The sequence below is a fragment of the Centruroides sculpturatus genome, unplaced genomic scaffold (genome assembly GCF_000671375.1).
Source record: "Centruroides sculpturatus isolate CEXI.00-Female unplaced genomic scaffold, Cexi_2.0 scaffold164, whole genome shotgun sequence".
Taxonomy (NCBI): Eukaryota; Metazoa; Arthropoda; class Arachnida; order Scorpiones; family Buthidae; genus Centruroides; species Centruroides sculpturatus.
The window spans coordinates 468,592-481,787 of record NW_019384679.1 but is presented as its reverse complement, the minus strand read 5'-3'; the positions used below and the strand labels follow the sequence as shown (position 1 = coordinate 481,787).

Sequence of the window (13,196 nt, the reverse complement as noted above, 5' to 3'; positions counted from 1 at the left end):
GACTATTGTATCATTAAAAATTATTTTTTTATTTTGTACGAACAAAATAAATATATTGAAAAATATAAAAACAATAAAAAATTATACTTTAGAAGTTAATTTAGTATCAAAAACGTAAAATATTTGAGTAGCCAAAGATTGCAGCTTTACAGCACTGGCGAAAATTTAAATTTGCCGACTGGAATTCTTTCGGATGATTGACTTTCGGATAATCGACGCTCTACTGTATTTATTTTGTTTGTGCAAAATGAAAAATAATTTCAGACAATATGGTTATTTTTTTCAAAATCATGTAATTTTTGTTAGGCTTAACATTGACAAAAATTCAACATGCACAACACGCAACAGAGAAAAATTTCAACATGGGATAGGGTAAACCATACTGGCAGCACACCAATTCAGTTGTATATGTTCTTTCTGCCAACATTCTTTTGCATTTAGAAGCATAAAGAAATATCTCTTTGTAGTTTCCTTGGAGTATGAAAGGAATTGTTATCATATAAAAGTTTAAGGACACTGTCTATAAGCATTAATAAGGCTTTGATGAATAAAACACAAAATAAATACAAAATATTTCACAAGCACTTTTGACGTATAGAATGTCTTCTTCGGGTGAAACAAAAACAAATTTTAGAACATTGATATGAATTTTAACATTAAAGTTAATATGTTTTAATTGGAGTTCATGTGTTTTTGAAGTACGAGAAACTCTACTCCTAATAGCAGAAAACAATTATTGTTGTTTTAATAATAAATTTGTTTTTGAATATTCAGAACTAATTAATTATAAATTATTCCATACAATGCAAATTTTCAACACTGTGTTGACATATTGTTTTCATGAATTAATTCATTGCTTGTTTTGAGAATTTGATTTTTAGAAACTCATTTGACTGTTGAAAGTATTCAATTTTGTTTGTTGTTAATTCCAACAAAAACCTCATGTCCTTATGTCTCCTTACCAAGTGGTGATAATTTTTCTGACGGTTCGAAATCCTTTTCAGAATACAGTTCATTTGTTATGTTGTGCAATGGTTGTTATACTTGGAGGGAATTTTACTTATTTGTCTACAAATGGAATTTAATTTTCCCACTTTATCCAGGTTATGGCATTTAGTAAGATTTAACATAAGAAAATTTCTTTGTTCTGAAGAATTTTTTCTGTTTAAACAGATTCCTGTTTCAGACAGGTTTTACTGTATTAGTTTTAGCTTTTCTTAATTTGGAATTGTGCATGTGTTTCTTTGGTTATACAAAGTTTTCTAGAATATAAACCATCTGCTTGAAAGTTTATTGATATTAAAAAAGTAATTAATAAGAGAGGTATTAAATGAATATTTGCTTTTGCAGATTGTTTGTTTGTATTTAAGATCATGATGAAATCTGAAACTTGAATTGTGGAAATAAAATTGTTTTACTGTAATGATATTTCATCATACATTTTTATGAAAATATTTTTGCAACATTATAGTAATTATTTAACATCTCCATTGCAAAATAAATTATAAAATACACCGTAATATATGAGATATTGCATTATTTTTTTCAAACTTTATTATTTTAGATGTCACTTTTCACATGTCCAGATATTTCATCAGGTGGATGTTAAACAATAAGATTATGTTGCAGTAATAATAATGCACATGTATATATAAAAATAATAAAGTCAAGAACATAATCTTATATGATAGCTAAATAATGAATAAAATAAACCTTAAAATATGCTTTTTTGGATTTTACTAGCATTGCACATTACCTTCTCAGATACTTTTGGGCAACCAAACCCATCATCAGGCAAAACAACAATGAAATTCCTGATGATGGTCTTGATTGCCTGAAATTACTCAAGAAATTATATTTGATGTTAGTTACGTGATGGTTAATATTACAAGTATGTTGCATGTATTTATTAGATTTAATTGAGTGACTAACAAATAGAGGTAAAATATTTTTTTAAAACTTAACTAAATAAGTTCTCTAAAAACCCAAAAAACTAGATTATTTTTCATGGTAACAGATTAAAATTATGGCATTTTTTTGTAACTATATAAATGTTATTTGACTACAAGAAGATTGCTTTATATACTCATTTCTTATCTTTTGTGTAGATGTATATTATAGCAAAATTATTAAATAAATTAGATATCAAATTTTGTTTTTAATTTGTTTTACCTTAAACCAACAACTTGTATACATGGTAAATGACTCTTATTTATTTTCAGATGAAATGTTTTTTGGATTTTAGACCAGGAGGTTCTCTCTGTCATATTCTTGCTGCAGTTTATAAATTTAAAGGAGAACAAGGATGGTAAATAAATTACTATTTATATTTATGTATATACTGTTTATATATTTATATATTGTGTTTCTTCAATTAAACCCCATTTTCAAATAAATTCTGGGAATAAAGATGCTATTAAAAAAAATACCAGTCTCAAATAAACTCCTGGTTGAAAAGCATGGGAAACACATTGAAATACTGCATTGTATAAGATATTGTAGTCTAGAGTGACAGGTGAAAAATTTAAAATTCTACCTCTTTTAAATTGTCAAGAATCAGATAGCACTTTCTATTCTAATGTTCATGGGAACATTTTTGGAAATAAAATTATAAATATTGTTGAATATTGGATATGGAAAAGTTGCAGTCAAGTTCATAAGTCAAGAATTTATCAACCAAGGATAATTAGGAAAACTCTATTTGCAGATGGTAAGTTTGAACCAGGAGATGTTAGTCAAGATCTTGATTCCAGCATTGAAATAGACATGAATGACAATGTAACAATAAAATCAGAAGATGCTGAATTGGGTTAACTATTAAAACAGTAATTATTTCAAATTCTATAGCTTATATATTTATTGACATACTGTCAATAAATGGTTTTTATAGTAGTTATCTACTGATTAATCAGTAGACAATCATTAATTGGCTGAATTGACTTCTTACCAATTAATCAGACAAACAAATTACTAATTATTATTATTTACAGATACTGCTGTTGAATTTAAGTCTGGGAGCATTACAAAGGGTAGATTTCCACTTATTAGTTTATGCCATTGTGTTACAAATTACAGTAAATTGCAGATTGGTTATTCCTGATGATGATATACAGGGTGTCCCAATCCACATTACCTTGGATACTTAAGTTTTATTGTAGTTTTGATCTGCTCGTAACAATTTCAGTTATAATTATTTATGGCTTTATAATGTTCTTGATTTCTTTTTTATGCATTTTGTGAATAACTGAAATTGTTATGAGCAGATTTAAAACTACAATAGAACTCTAAGTATCCAAGGTAATGTGGATTGTTACTACTTCAGATAACCAAAAACTCAGACAAAACATATGGCCAAAGCCATTTGAGATTAAAATTTATGAATATAAAAAATGTATATGGAACTACAAATTCATAACAGTAGTTTAAAAAGTTTATGAAAAATATGGAATTAATATTTCTATGGAAAATTAACAATATCTTCTAGTTCATTTACTGGTACAAATGAATCAGATGACTACCATGTCATCTGGTTCATTCTACCATTAATCAAAAATGTTCATTCAGTGTTGTATTAAATGCTAGGTTACTGGAATTAAAGGTTAAGTCATGTATTCTATGGAAAATTAAAAATATTTTTCATATTTTATCACATAAATGGGCAAAAATTATTGTGACCTTGTCACAATGCTGGGCTGAAATTTTCAATCTCATTATTCAAGATCAACCAAAAATTATAATTTTGGTCAATTGAGATTACAATTGACTTGTTGGCCATTCTTGTGTTATAGTAATACAGTGGAACCTCTATATTCATAATGTTCTATATTTGTCACAGTTTGATGACCCCCCATATTCGTCAGTATTTTCTGTATTCATCATCATTCCCAATACCAGCAATGGCGCTACAATCACACGCTCGCACTGATCAGCTAACTGTGTTAGCTTAGTGTTGCCAATTTAGCTAATTTTCTGCTAGATTTAGTGGATTTATGAACAATCTAGCTATGCAAATTACCTAAATTATAATGGCCTAGCTATTATAAAAATAGCTAGGCCATTATAATTTAGGTATAATCTAGCTACAAAAACTCAAAAAATTTTAATGGAAACAATATGATTTGAATATTTTTATTAAAATGTCTAGCTATAAATTTGAATTTTGAGTTGTCAACACTGTCAGCTAGCTGTAGTTTATCAGTCTGCTTTGTGCAGTCATGGTGTGTTTCTTGGTTTCTTGCGTTAAAAACTGAAGTTCCAATGGCTCCAACAAAGCGCACTGAAGAAAAACAGCAAAAAAAGGAAAGCTGTTAGAACAACAATAGAGAGATAGAAAAAATTATTTATAAGTCTGAAAATGGACAAAGTAGAGAGGTTGCAGCCAAAGTTTTCATCTCTAAAACATGAACGTCAAATGTTGAGCTCTGCCATCTTGTAAGCCTAGAAGTTTGACAATGGCATTCAGAACATCATTGGAATAATGCCCGACATTCCAAATGCCATTATCAAACTTCTGGGCTTACAAGATGGCAGCGCTCAACATTTGGCGTTCACATTTTAGAGATTAAAACTTCAGCTGCAACCTCTAGTGTTTCCAACTTAGCCAAAGAATTTAATATGCCGAGATCATAATTGGAATTACCTAATGTTTTAATTGATGGTATGTCTTCTTCTAAACAATAACAACCTTACACTCTTCTTCCATTTTTACCACTATACTGTATTTATTTAGTACAATAAAGATAAAGTTTTACAAACAACAAAATTTTTATTCTTGTATCTCTTTTTAGGATGGGAACAGACTAATTGAATATCAGTTATTTATTATGAGAAAAATTGTTTCTATATTTGTCATTTTCCATATTCATTAGATCCTTAGGAACAGATTAATGACGAATATAGAGGTTCTACTGTATATTTATTCATGTTCTCTATGTAAAATATTTGATTCTTATTGCAGAAATCAACTTTTGACTAAATGCTTATCTTTTGAAATAAAATTAGTTTCTGTTGAATTTATAAGTTTTTGTTTGTATTTTTTATCTGTTTTATAATATTAATTTTTTAGGCAAAATTTTATTTTGACAAGGAAAATACAGTCAATTCCGCTTAATTGGGACACATCGGGACTAATCCATTTTGGCCCAATTAAGCGGCTGCTCCAAATTAATTAATTAATTTGGAGCAGCCACTAATTAATTAATTTGGAGCAGCAAAACAAATTAATAATAAATTTTAAAGTAAAATATGTAATACATAGGTAAAAATTAATAATTAGGTACCTATTTTAATGCTTTATTAAACCAAAATGCAGAAAATGTTTGTAATATAAATTTTCCAGACTCACGACAACTGATTCGCATCATGCTAGTGTTGCCAAATACAGTATTGTGACATACATAAGTGTTAACCATTTGATTTGTTTCTGATCAAACAATTTTTCCTTTCTCCCTTTTTAGTTAGAACATGTTCTAACTAAAAAGGAAAGGGTTTGTCCAAAGTCACCTTATGGTCTTCCTTTGTGCACAGTTTCCTTTACTGGAGATAGGCCACTTCAGCGGGAGTGTTCGTAGAATCTGCCAGCTCTGAATGTAGGTCTCAATGATTGGGTGGCTGCTGTCCTAATCTAGACATAAGTATGCATACAATGCCTTTCAAGGAAACTCTAGCTGTATTCTAACTCATTCAAGACTTTGAAAAATTGTCCTGGGATCTTTGCCCCTTTGCTTTTAAGGGGATTGTCTGGTCCAATCCAGAGCAGGGTCATTAGCTTGCATTCAGGTCTGCCTCAGACAGGATTTCCGTGTGATACATCCCGCTATGCTGACCCCTCCAAAAAAACCAAACTGCCTGAGCAAAAGACAAAATTGCTTTGTCTCTGCCAAACGTTAGGTCTACATGACATTAGTGTACATAGTGTCTACATATTTTCAGATCTCTAAAATATATCAAAAATTGTTAAATTTCCTTTCTGTTACTGTCCCAATTAAGTGATTAAATTATGTATTAATTTATTAATTTGGTTTTTGTTTTTTGAGATTTGGCCCAATAAAGCAGCTGCTCAGATTAACCAATGGCCCAATTAAATGGAATTGACTGTATTTAAAAATTATAATAGAAGTGGAATTGCTTATAATTATAATACAAGCAAAGTTGTGTCATATATTGAAGATAAATGTTTAATGTAATAAAAATGAACAAATGAAAGTAAATATTATAAGTAAAGAAGACTTTAGAAAGTTTTTCTAATGTACTTTATATATCAAATAAGAATTAAATGTACAATCAAATCTCAGTTTTCACTTAATTTGTTCCCAAAAGTTGTTCAAAAACCAATTTGTTATCAAACTGAAACAAATTTTTCCATAAGAAACAATATAGAATGGGTTAATTCATTCTAGACCCCAAAACAAAGCCCTTTTTTTGCTGCATTTCATGCATAAAACCAAATTAATCAAGATAGACAAGTACTTTATTCACACTTTCTGAAATATTATGTTTCAATTGCTTTGATTTTAATTAATTAATTAATTTTGATTTTATTTTTAATTTTAGTTTCTGTTTTGGTGTAAAAACCAGAGTTTTAATTATTATTTTATTTTTTTTGTTTTAATTAACTAGATATCTAGTCAGACATAAAAAACTGGCACACAAACTGGAAATATATACTAAAACAAACTAATTCACACTTAAATGCTGGAATTAGCATTTAGGTGTGAATTGTATTCTGTTCTCTGCAATTTTTCTTGATGAGGGCCTCTGAAAGATGGCCGAAAACGTTTGAACATTAAAATTTTTGTTGTTGTTCATTTGCTGAAATTAGCATTTAGGTGTGAATTGGTTTGTTTTAGATACCTAGTACAGTTGTCCCTTGATAATCCGACAGGTATGGGACCAAAGGTGTGTCAGATTACCAAAAGTGTCTGGATTACTGAAAATAATTACATATTTCGCATTGTTTTGCTAGCAGTAACTTACAATATTCTCTACTCCAACTGTTCGAACAGAACTGCTCACATAAAACACACAAAATGTGTGTCATCGTGTAAAAATTGGATGGGGAGATTCACATTGCGACATGCTTCTGTGCAAGCAGACACATAACGGGGACAGGTACCTTGACGGGAGGTGCATCGGACTACTGAGCATGTCGGATTAAAAAACGTCGGACTATAGAAGGACAACTGTATTAATAAATATTAAATTAAATATTATTATATTAATAAATAACTTCTACTATATTAAATAAATACTATATTAATAAATAAATAATAAATAACTAAATAGCAAATAATGCTTTGTTTAATGTAAATGCAAATAACTGCAGTGTACTGTAATAGGAAGTTGATCGTTGGTGACCAACTCTACTGAGTAGCTTGTTTGGCAACTGGGACAAATATAATGTTCAAAATTTTGTTTCTGAATTGTTTGAGAAGTGAAGGTGTTCAAAATCCAAGGTTTGACTGTATTACTTGGACAATAAAACAGTTATGATACTTTTAATGAATTTAAGGATATTAATTATACTGTTAAGTTCTAAAAATATATATGTTAAGATGAGGTAGTATACTTTTAATTTTAGTGTTAACTAACTTGTTTTCAGGAGGCGCTTCGACTTTCAGTCCCCATCAAGAATGGATCGTAATGTTGAAATGTTTATGACTATAGAAAAGACTTTAGTTCAGAATAAATGTTTGTCTCTACCATGCATTTATATAATGCCAGAAATAGATAAACAACTTGTTCCGAGATTAAAAGATATAATAAAACGTCATCAAGGCACAATTTCTGAAACATTAGATGAAGCTTCTCACATTGTATATCCATTAGTTCCAAAGATAGAAGGATCAGGTAATCATTTTTATAAAAATCTTTAAATCAGTAATTATGTGTGTTTTGAATAGTTTCTGCATTCATTCTGAATATGAGAAGTATATTTTCAAGAATTATAGCAAAAGATACTAAGTAACAAACATAAATAGCAAATAATGCTTTGTTTAATGTAAATGCAAATAACTGCAGTGTACTGTCTCTATATTAATCTTTTTCAGAAACTGATCATATCATGAAAATCTTGTAACATGAGTTCAATAATATACAGCAAGTCCAAAATTATATAAATTGTACAATTCCTCTTTGGAAAAAACATTTCTGATATTAACCTATCGCATGTTGAATATTTTCTCTGTCGCGTTTCCACCGTTTTATGCGACTGTATACACGTAATTGGTCAGATTTCATCAAAGTATCAGCATACCTGTTCATTTCTTCCACAATCTTGTCCACAAGTTCATCATCAAAAAATACACTGAAGCAGTCAAATGGTGTAGCATCACTTTGTAAATTACATTGAATTTCTGCTTGTCCAGTAAAACTGTTCACTTAAGGGCTTGTGAAGTTTGTATGGCACCAACCATCATCATTATTACTAAAACGCTGATGCTTTGCACTACTACTTTAATGAGCATGACTGCGTGGTTGGCCTCTGTTTCCACTTGTATATAACTTACATGTATATGTTAGATTGAGATATATGTTGAGATGACATGTAACTGACCACAGTTACATGTCATCTCAACATAATGTTAGTTGGTTTTTCATGATCAGTATCACTACTATCACTCACATTCTCACTTTGTAGAAATTCATCACTATTGTCTGATAATTCAGACTCATCAGAATTTAAATTAAACAAATACTCGATCATTTCTGATTTTTCACAGCACAACTTCTCTCTGCCGCTGCCATTTTGAAATAAAGTCAAATTAACAGCTCTACTTTCCTTTGCTATTTCTTCTGAACATCTAATCCTATTATTGTGATATCCTGTTATGCAAAAACTAGATAACATACCCATTCATGTGATATGAGTCACTAAATTCAAAATTAAATAAAGTAGTGACATTTAATGTTAAAAAATGTTCCTAAGCAGAAACAAGATATCTCAGGTCCACCAGTCAAGGTCATTGTGTTTTGATCTGAGATACGTTGGGAATATCAGGGAACAGTTTAAACATTGAAATACATACATTTAAGAAAAATTAAAAAGAAGTAAGATAATTATTTACCCAATTTTTGGTGATTCAGAGAATGATGGCATTTGTAATGGGTAGATGATATGGGAGACTTGATTATCATTGTTGGCAATGGATAAAGATGATTAATATAGAATAAATGTTTGCAAAGCAGATTGTAAGAATTGATTTTTGAATTATATGATGGTAGACGGTCATATAATTCAAAAACGAACAATTACTGATTCCAGTAAAATACAGAGGATGTTATAGAAATTTAAACTGGTAAATGGAAACATTATGCCAGAATTTACATTGATATTAAGCGATATTTTTACATAATATATTGTTAATGTAAATATAGATTTGTGTTGTTTGAAAAACAGGGTGAAAATATAATGAAGACAAATTATATTAATCAAATTTCAAGAAAAAAGAATTCAGTTAATAATAATCTTATTGCATTGTCTTTGCAACCTCCAGTATTAATTTTCATCTCATAGAATCTAATTTATTGTTTATAAAGAAAATTCAATGACAATAATTGTAATGACTAAATTACAACTGTGCTTGTATTTTTTCTCATCAACATTATGACAAAATGTCATTAAGTGAGGAATTGCTGTATTGTCTTTTGTTGATTTATTCCAAGACATTAAAAATTGAAATGTTTACAATGTTTACAATGTTCAATTGTAAGCTATTTCCCTCTAAAAATTATTTTTACAAATGGAACTATTAATTCCACATAGAGTTCTAAATAAATAAATATTAAAACATGATAAAAACTTTAAAAAGTAGGAAAAAAATTAAAAATTGCTGGTGAAGTTTTTCTATAGTTAAATTTTTATTACAAAAATGTTTAAAATGATCAGTGAAGGTTACTGAAAACAATTTCATTTGTATTGCTGATTTGCTTATCTACCAACTATTCATAAACATGATCTAGTCAAATATAATTTTATAAAATTAATATTTATCACAGTGAGCCTTATTTTATTAGGTACAATAGAGAGCCCATTATAAAGTGGTTTAGTTGTATGCTAAAATAAGAATAAAAAAGGAAGTATAGTAAAATATAAAGTAGAGTATAGTTGCTGTAGTTATTTTATCAAAAACTTTGTGTGCACATGCATTTACTGTTTCTTATATTCAGTACGATTTTGTCAAGAATATTTGCATTCAAAAATAACTTTTTTATTCTTTATCTAATTGTTATCAATGTAATAAAAAGCAATTTAATTTATTTATAATTAGTATCATTATTATAGTAAATATAATTTATTTACTTATAGATTACTTTTGTTTTATTTCTAGATGAATGGGTTAGAGTAGTAATGAAAAGAGATAAAAATGTAATGTTACATTGGTGGTTTTATCCAGATAGGTAAGGCATTTTATGATTAAAATTTTATGGTATTTTTTAATGTTTTTTTATATTCTATAGATATCTGTTTTAAAATACTGTAATGTGAATTTATGATACAAGTAGAGAATTCTGTAAATTGAGATTTTGACTCTCCTTTGCTCATCCCTTCTATTATTCATGTCAAATTTAGAAAACAATGCTGTGAGGAGGGATTGAACCGTCATTTTTAAGTTTTCAGGAAAAATATCTGCAACCTAATACATAATGCACTTTGGCATATCTGTGACTTGAGATGACATGTAACTGACCACAGTTACATGTCATCTCAACATATATCTCAATGTAACATATACATGTAAGTTATATATTGATATGTAGTATATATACAGTGACCATATTTTTTGGGGGAAAATAAAGGACATATCGAAGAAAATCAAAAAATACCTTCATAAATAGCAAATAATGCTTTGTTTAATGTAAATGCAAATAACTGCAGTGTACTGTAATAGGAAGTTGATCGTTGGTGACCAACTCTACTTTATATATCAAATAAGAATTAAATGTACAATCAAATCTCAGTTTTCACTTAATTTGTTCCCTGAAGGTGTTCAAAATCCAAGGTTTGACTGTATTACTTGGACAATAAAACAGTTATGATACTTTTAATGAATTTAAGGATATTAATTATACTGTTAAGTTCTAAAAATATATATGTTAAGATGAGGTAGTATACTTTTAATTTTAGTGTTAACTAACTTGTTTTCAGGAGGCGCTTCGACTTTCAGTCCCCATCAAGAATGGATCGTAATGTTGAAATGTTTATGACTATAGAAAAGACTTTAGTTCAGAATAAATGTTTGTCTCTACCATGCATTTATATAATGCCAGAAATAGATAAACAACTTGTTCCGAGATTAAAAGATATAATAAAACGTCATCAAGGCACAATTTCTGAAACATTAGATGAAGCTTCTCACATTGTATATCCATTAGTTCCAAAGATAGAAGGATCAGGTAATCATTTTTATAAAAATCTTTAAATCAGTAATTATGTGTGTTTTGAATAGTTTCTGCATTCATTCTGAATATGAGAAGTATATTTTCAAGAATTATAGCAAAAGATACTAAGTAACAAACATAAATAGCAAATAATGCTTTGTTTAATGTAAATGCAAATAACTGCAGTGTACTGTCTCTATATTAATCTTTTTCAGAAACTGATCATATCATGAAAATCTTGTAACATGAGTTCAATAATATACAGCAAGTCCAAAATTATATAAATTGTACAATTCCTCTTTGGAAAAAACATTTCTGATATTAACCTATCGCATGTTGAATATTTTCTCTGTCGCGTTTCCACCGTTTTATGCGACTGTATACACGTAATTGGTCAGATTTCATCAAAGTATCAGCATACCTGTTCATTTCTTCCACAATCTTGTCCACAAGTTCATCATCAAAAAATACACTGAAGCAGTCAAATGGTGTAGCATCACTTTGTAAATTACATTGAATTTCTGCTTGTCCAGTAAAACTGTTCACTTAAGGGCTTGTGAAGTTTGTATGGCACCAACCATCATCATTATTACTAAAATGCTGATGCTTTGCACTACTACTTTAATGAGCATGACTGCGTGGTTGGCCTCTGTTTCCACTTGTATATAACTTACATGTATATGTTAGATTGAGATATATGTTGAGATGACATGTAACTGACCACAGTTACATGTCATCTCAACATAATGTTAGTTGGTTTTTCATGATCAGTATCACTACTATCACTCACATTCTCACTTTGTAGAAATTCATCACTATTGTCTGATAATTCAGACTCATCAGAATTTAAATTAAACAAATACTCGATCATTTCTGATTTTTCACAGCACAACTTCTCTCTGCCGCTGCCATTTTGAAATAAAGTCAAATTAACAGCTCTACTTTCCTTTGCTATTTCTTCTGAACATCTAATCCTATTATTGTGATATCCTGTTATGCAAAAACTAGATAACATACCCATTCATGTGATATGAGTCACTAAATTCAAAATTAAATAAAGTAGTGACATTTAATGTTAAAAAATGTTCCTAAGCAGAAACAAGATATCTCAGGTCCACCAGTCAAGGTCATTGTGTTTTGATCCGAGATACATTGGGAATATCAGGGAACAGTTTAAACATTGAAATACATACATTTAAGAAAAATTAAAAAGAAGTAAGATAATTATTTACCCAATTTTTGGTGATTCAGAGAATGATGGCATTTGTAATGGGTAGATGATATGGGAGACTTGATTATCATTGTTGGCAATGGATAAAGATGATTAATATAGAATAAATGTTTGCAAAGCAGATTGTAAGAATTGATTTTTGAATTATATGATGGTAGACGGTCATATAATTCAAAAACGAACAATTACTGATTCCAGTAAAATACAGAGGATGTTATAGAAATTTAAACTGGTAAATGGAAACATTATGCCAGAATTTACATTGATATTAAGCGATATTTTTACATAATATATTGTTAATGTAAATATAGATTTGTGTTGTTTGAAAAACAGGGTGAAAATATAATGAAGACAAATTATATTAATCAAATTTCAAGAAAAAAGAATTCAGTTAATAATAATCTTATTGCATTGTCTTTGCAACCTCCAGTATTAATTTTCATCTCATAGAATCTAATTTATTGTTTATAAAGAAAATTCAATGACAATAATTGTAATGAATTACAACTGTGCTTGTATTTTTTCTCATCAACATTATGACAAAATGTCATTAAGTGAGGAATTGCTGTATTGTCTTTTGTTGATT

At 28.9% G+C, this 13,196-nt stretch overlaps 1 protein-coding gene across 1 annotated transcript in view; it reads left to right on the top strand.

Annotated features, from left to right (window-relative positions):
- Positions 1–13,196, top strand: part of LOC111626939 (SWI/SNF complex subunit SMARCC2-like) — a 137,807-nt gene that overhangs the window by 25,725 nt on the left and 98,886 nt on the right. The window contains exons 3-5 of the mRNA XM_023370474.1: positions 2,223–2,308; positions 7,601–7,848; positions 10,329–10,398. Coding sequence (XP_023226242.1) covers positions 2,223–2,308; positions 7,601–7,848; positions 10,329–10,398 — 404 coding nt within the window. The remainder of the gene's footprint in view (positions 1–2,222; positions 2,309–7,600; positions 7,849–10,328; positions 10,399–13,196) is intronic.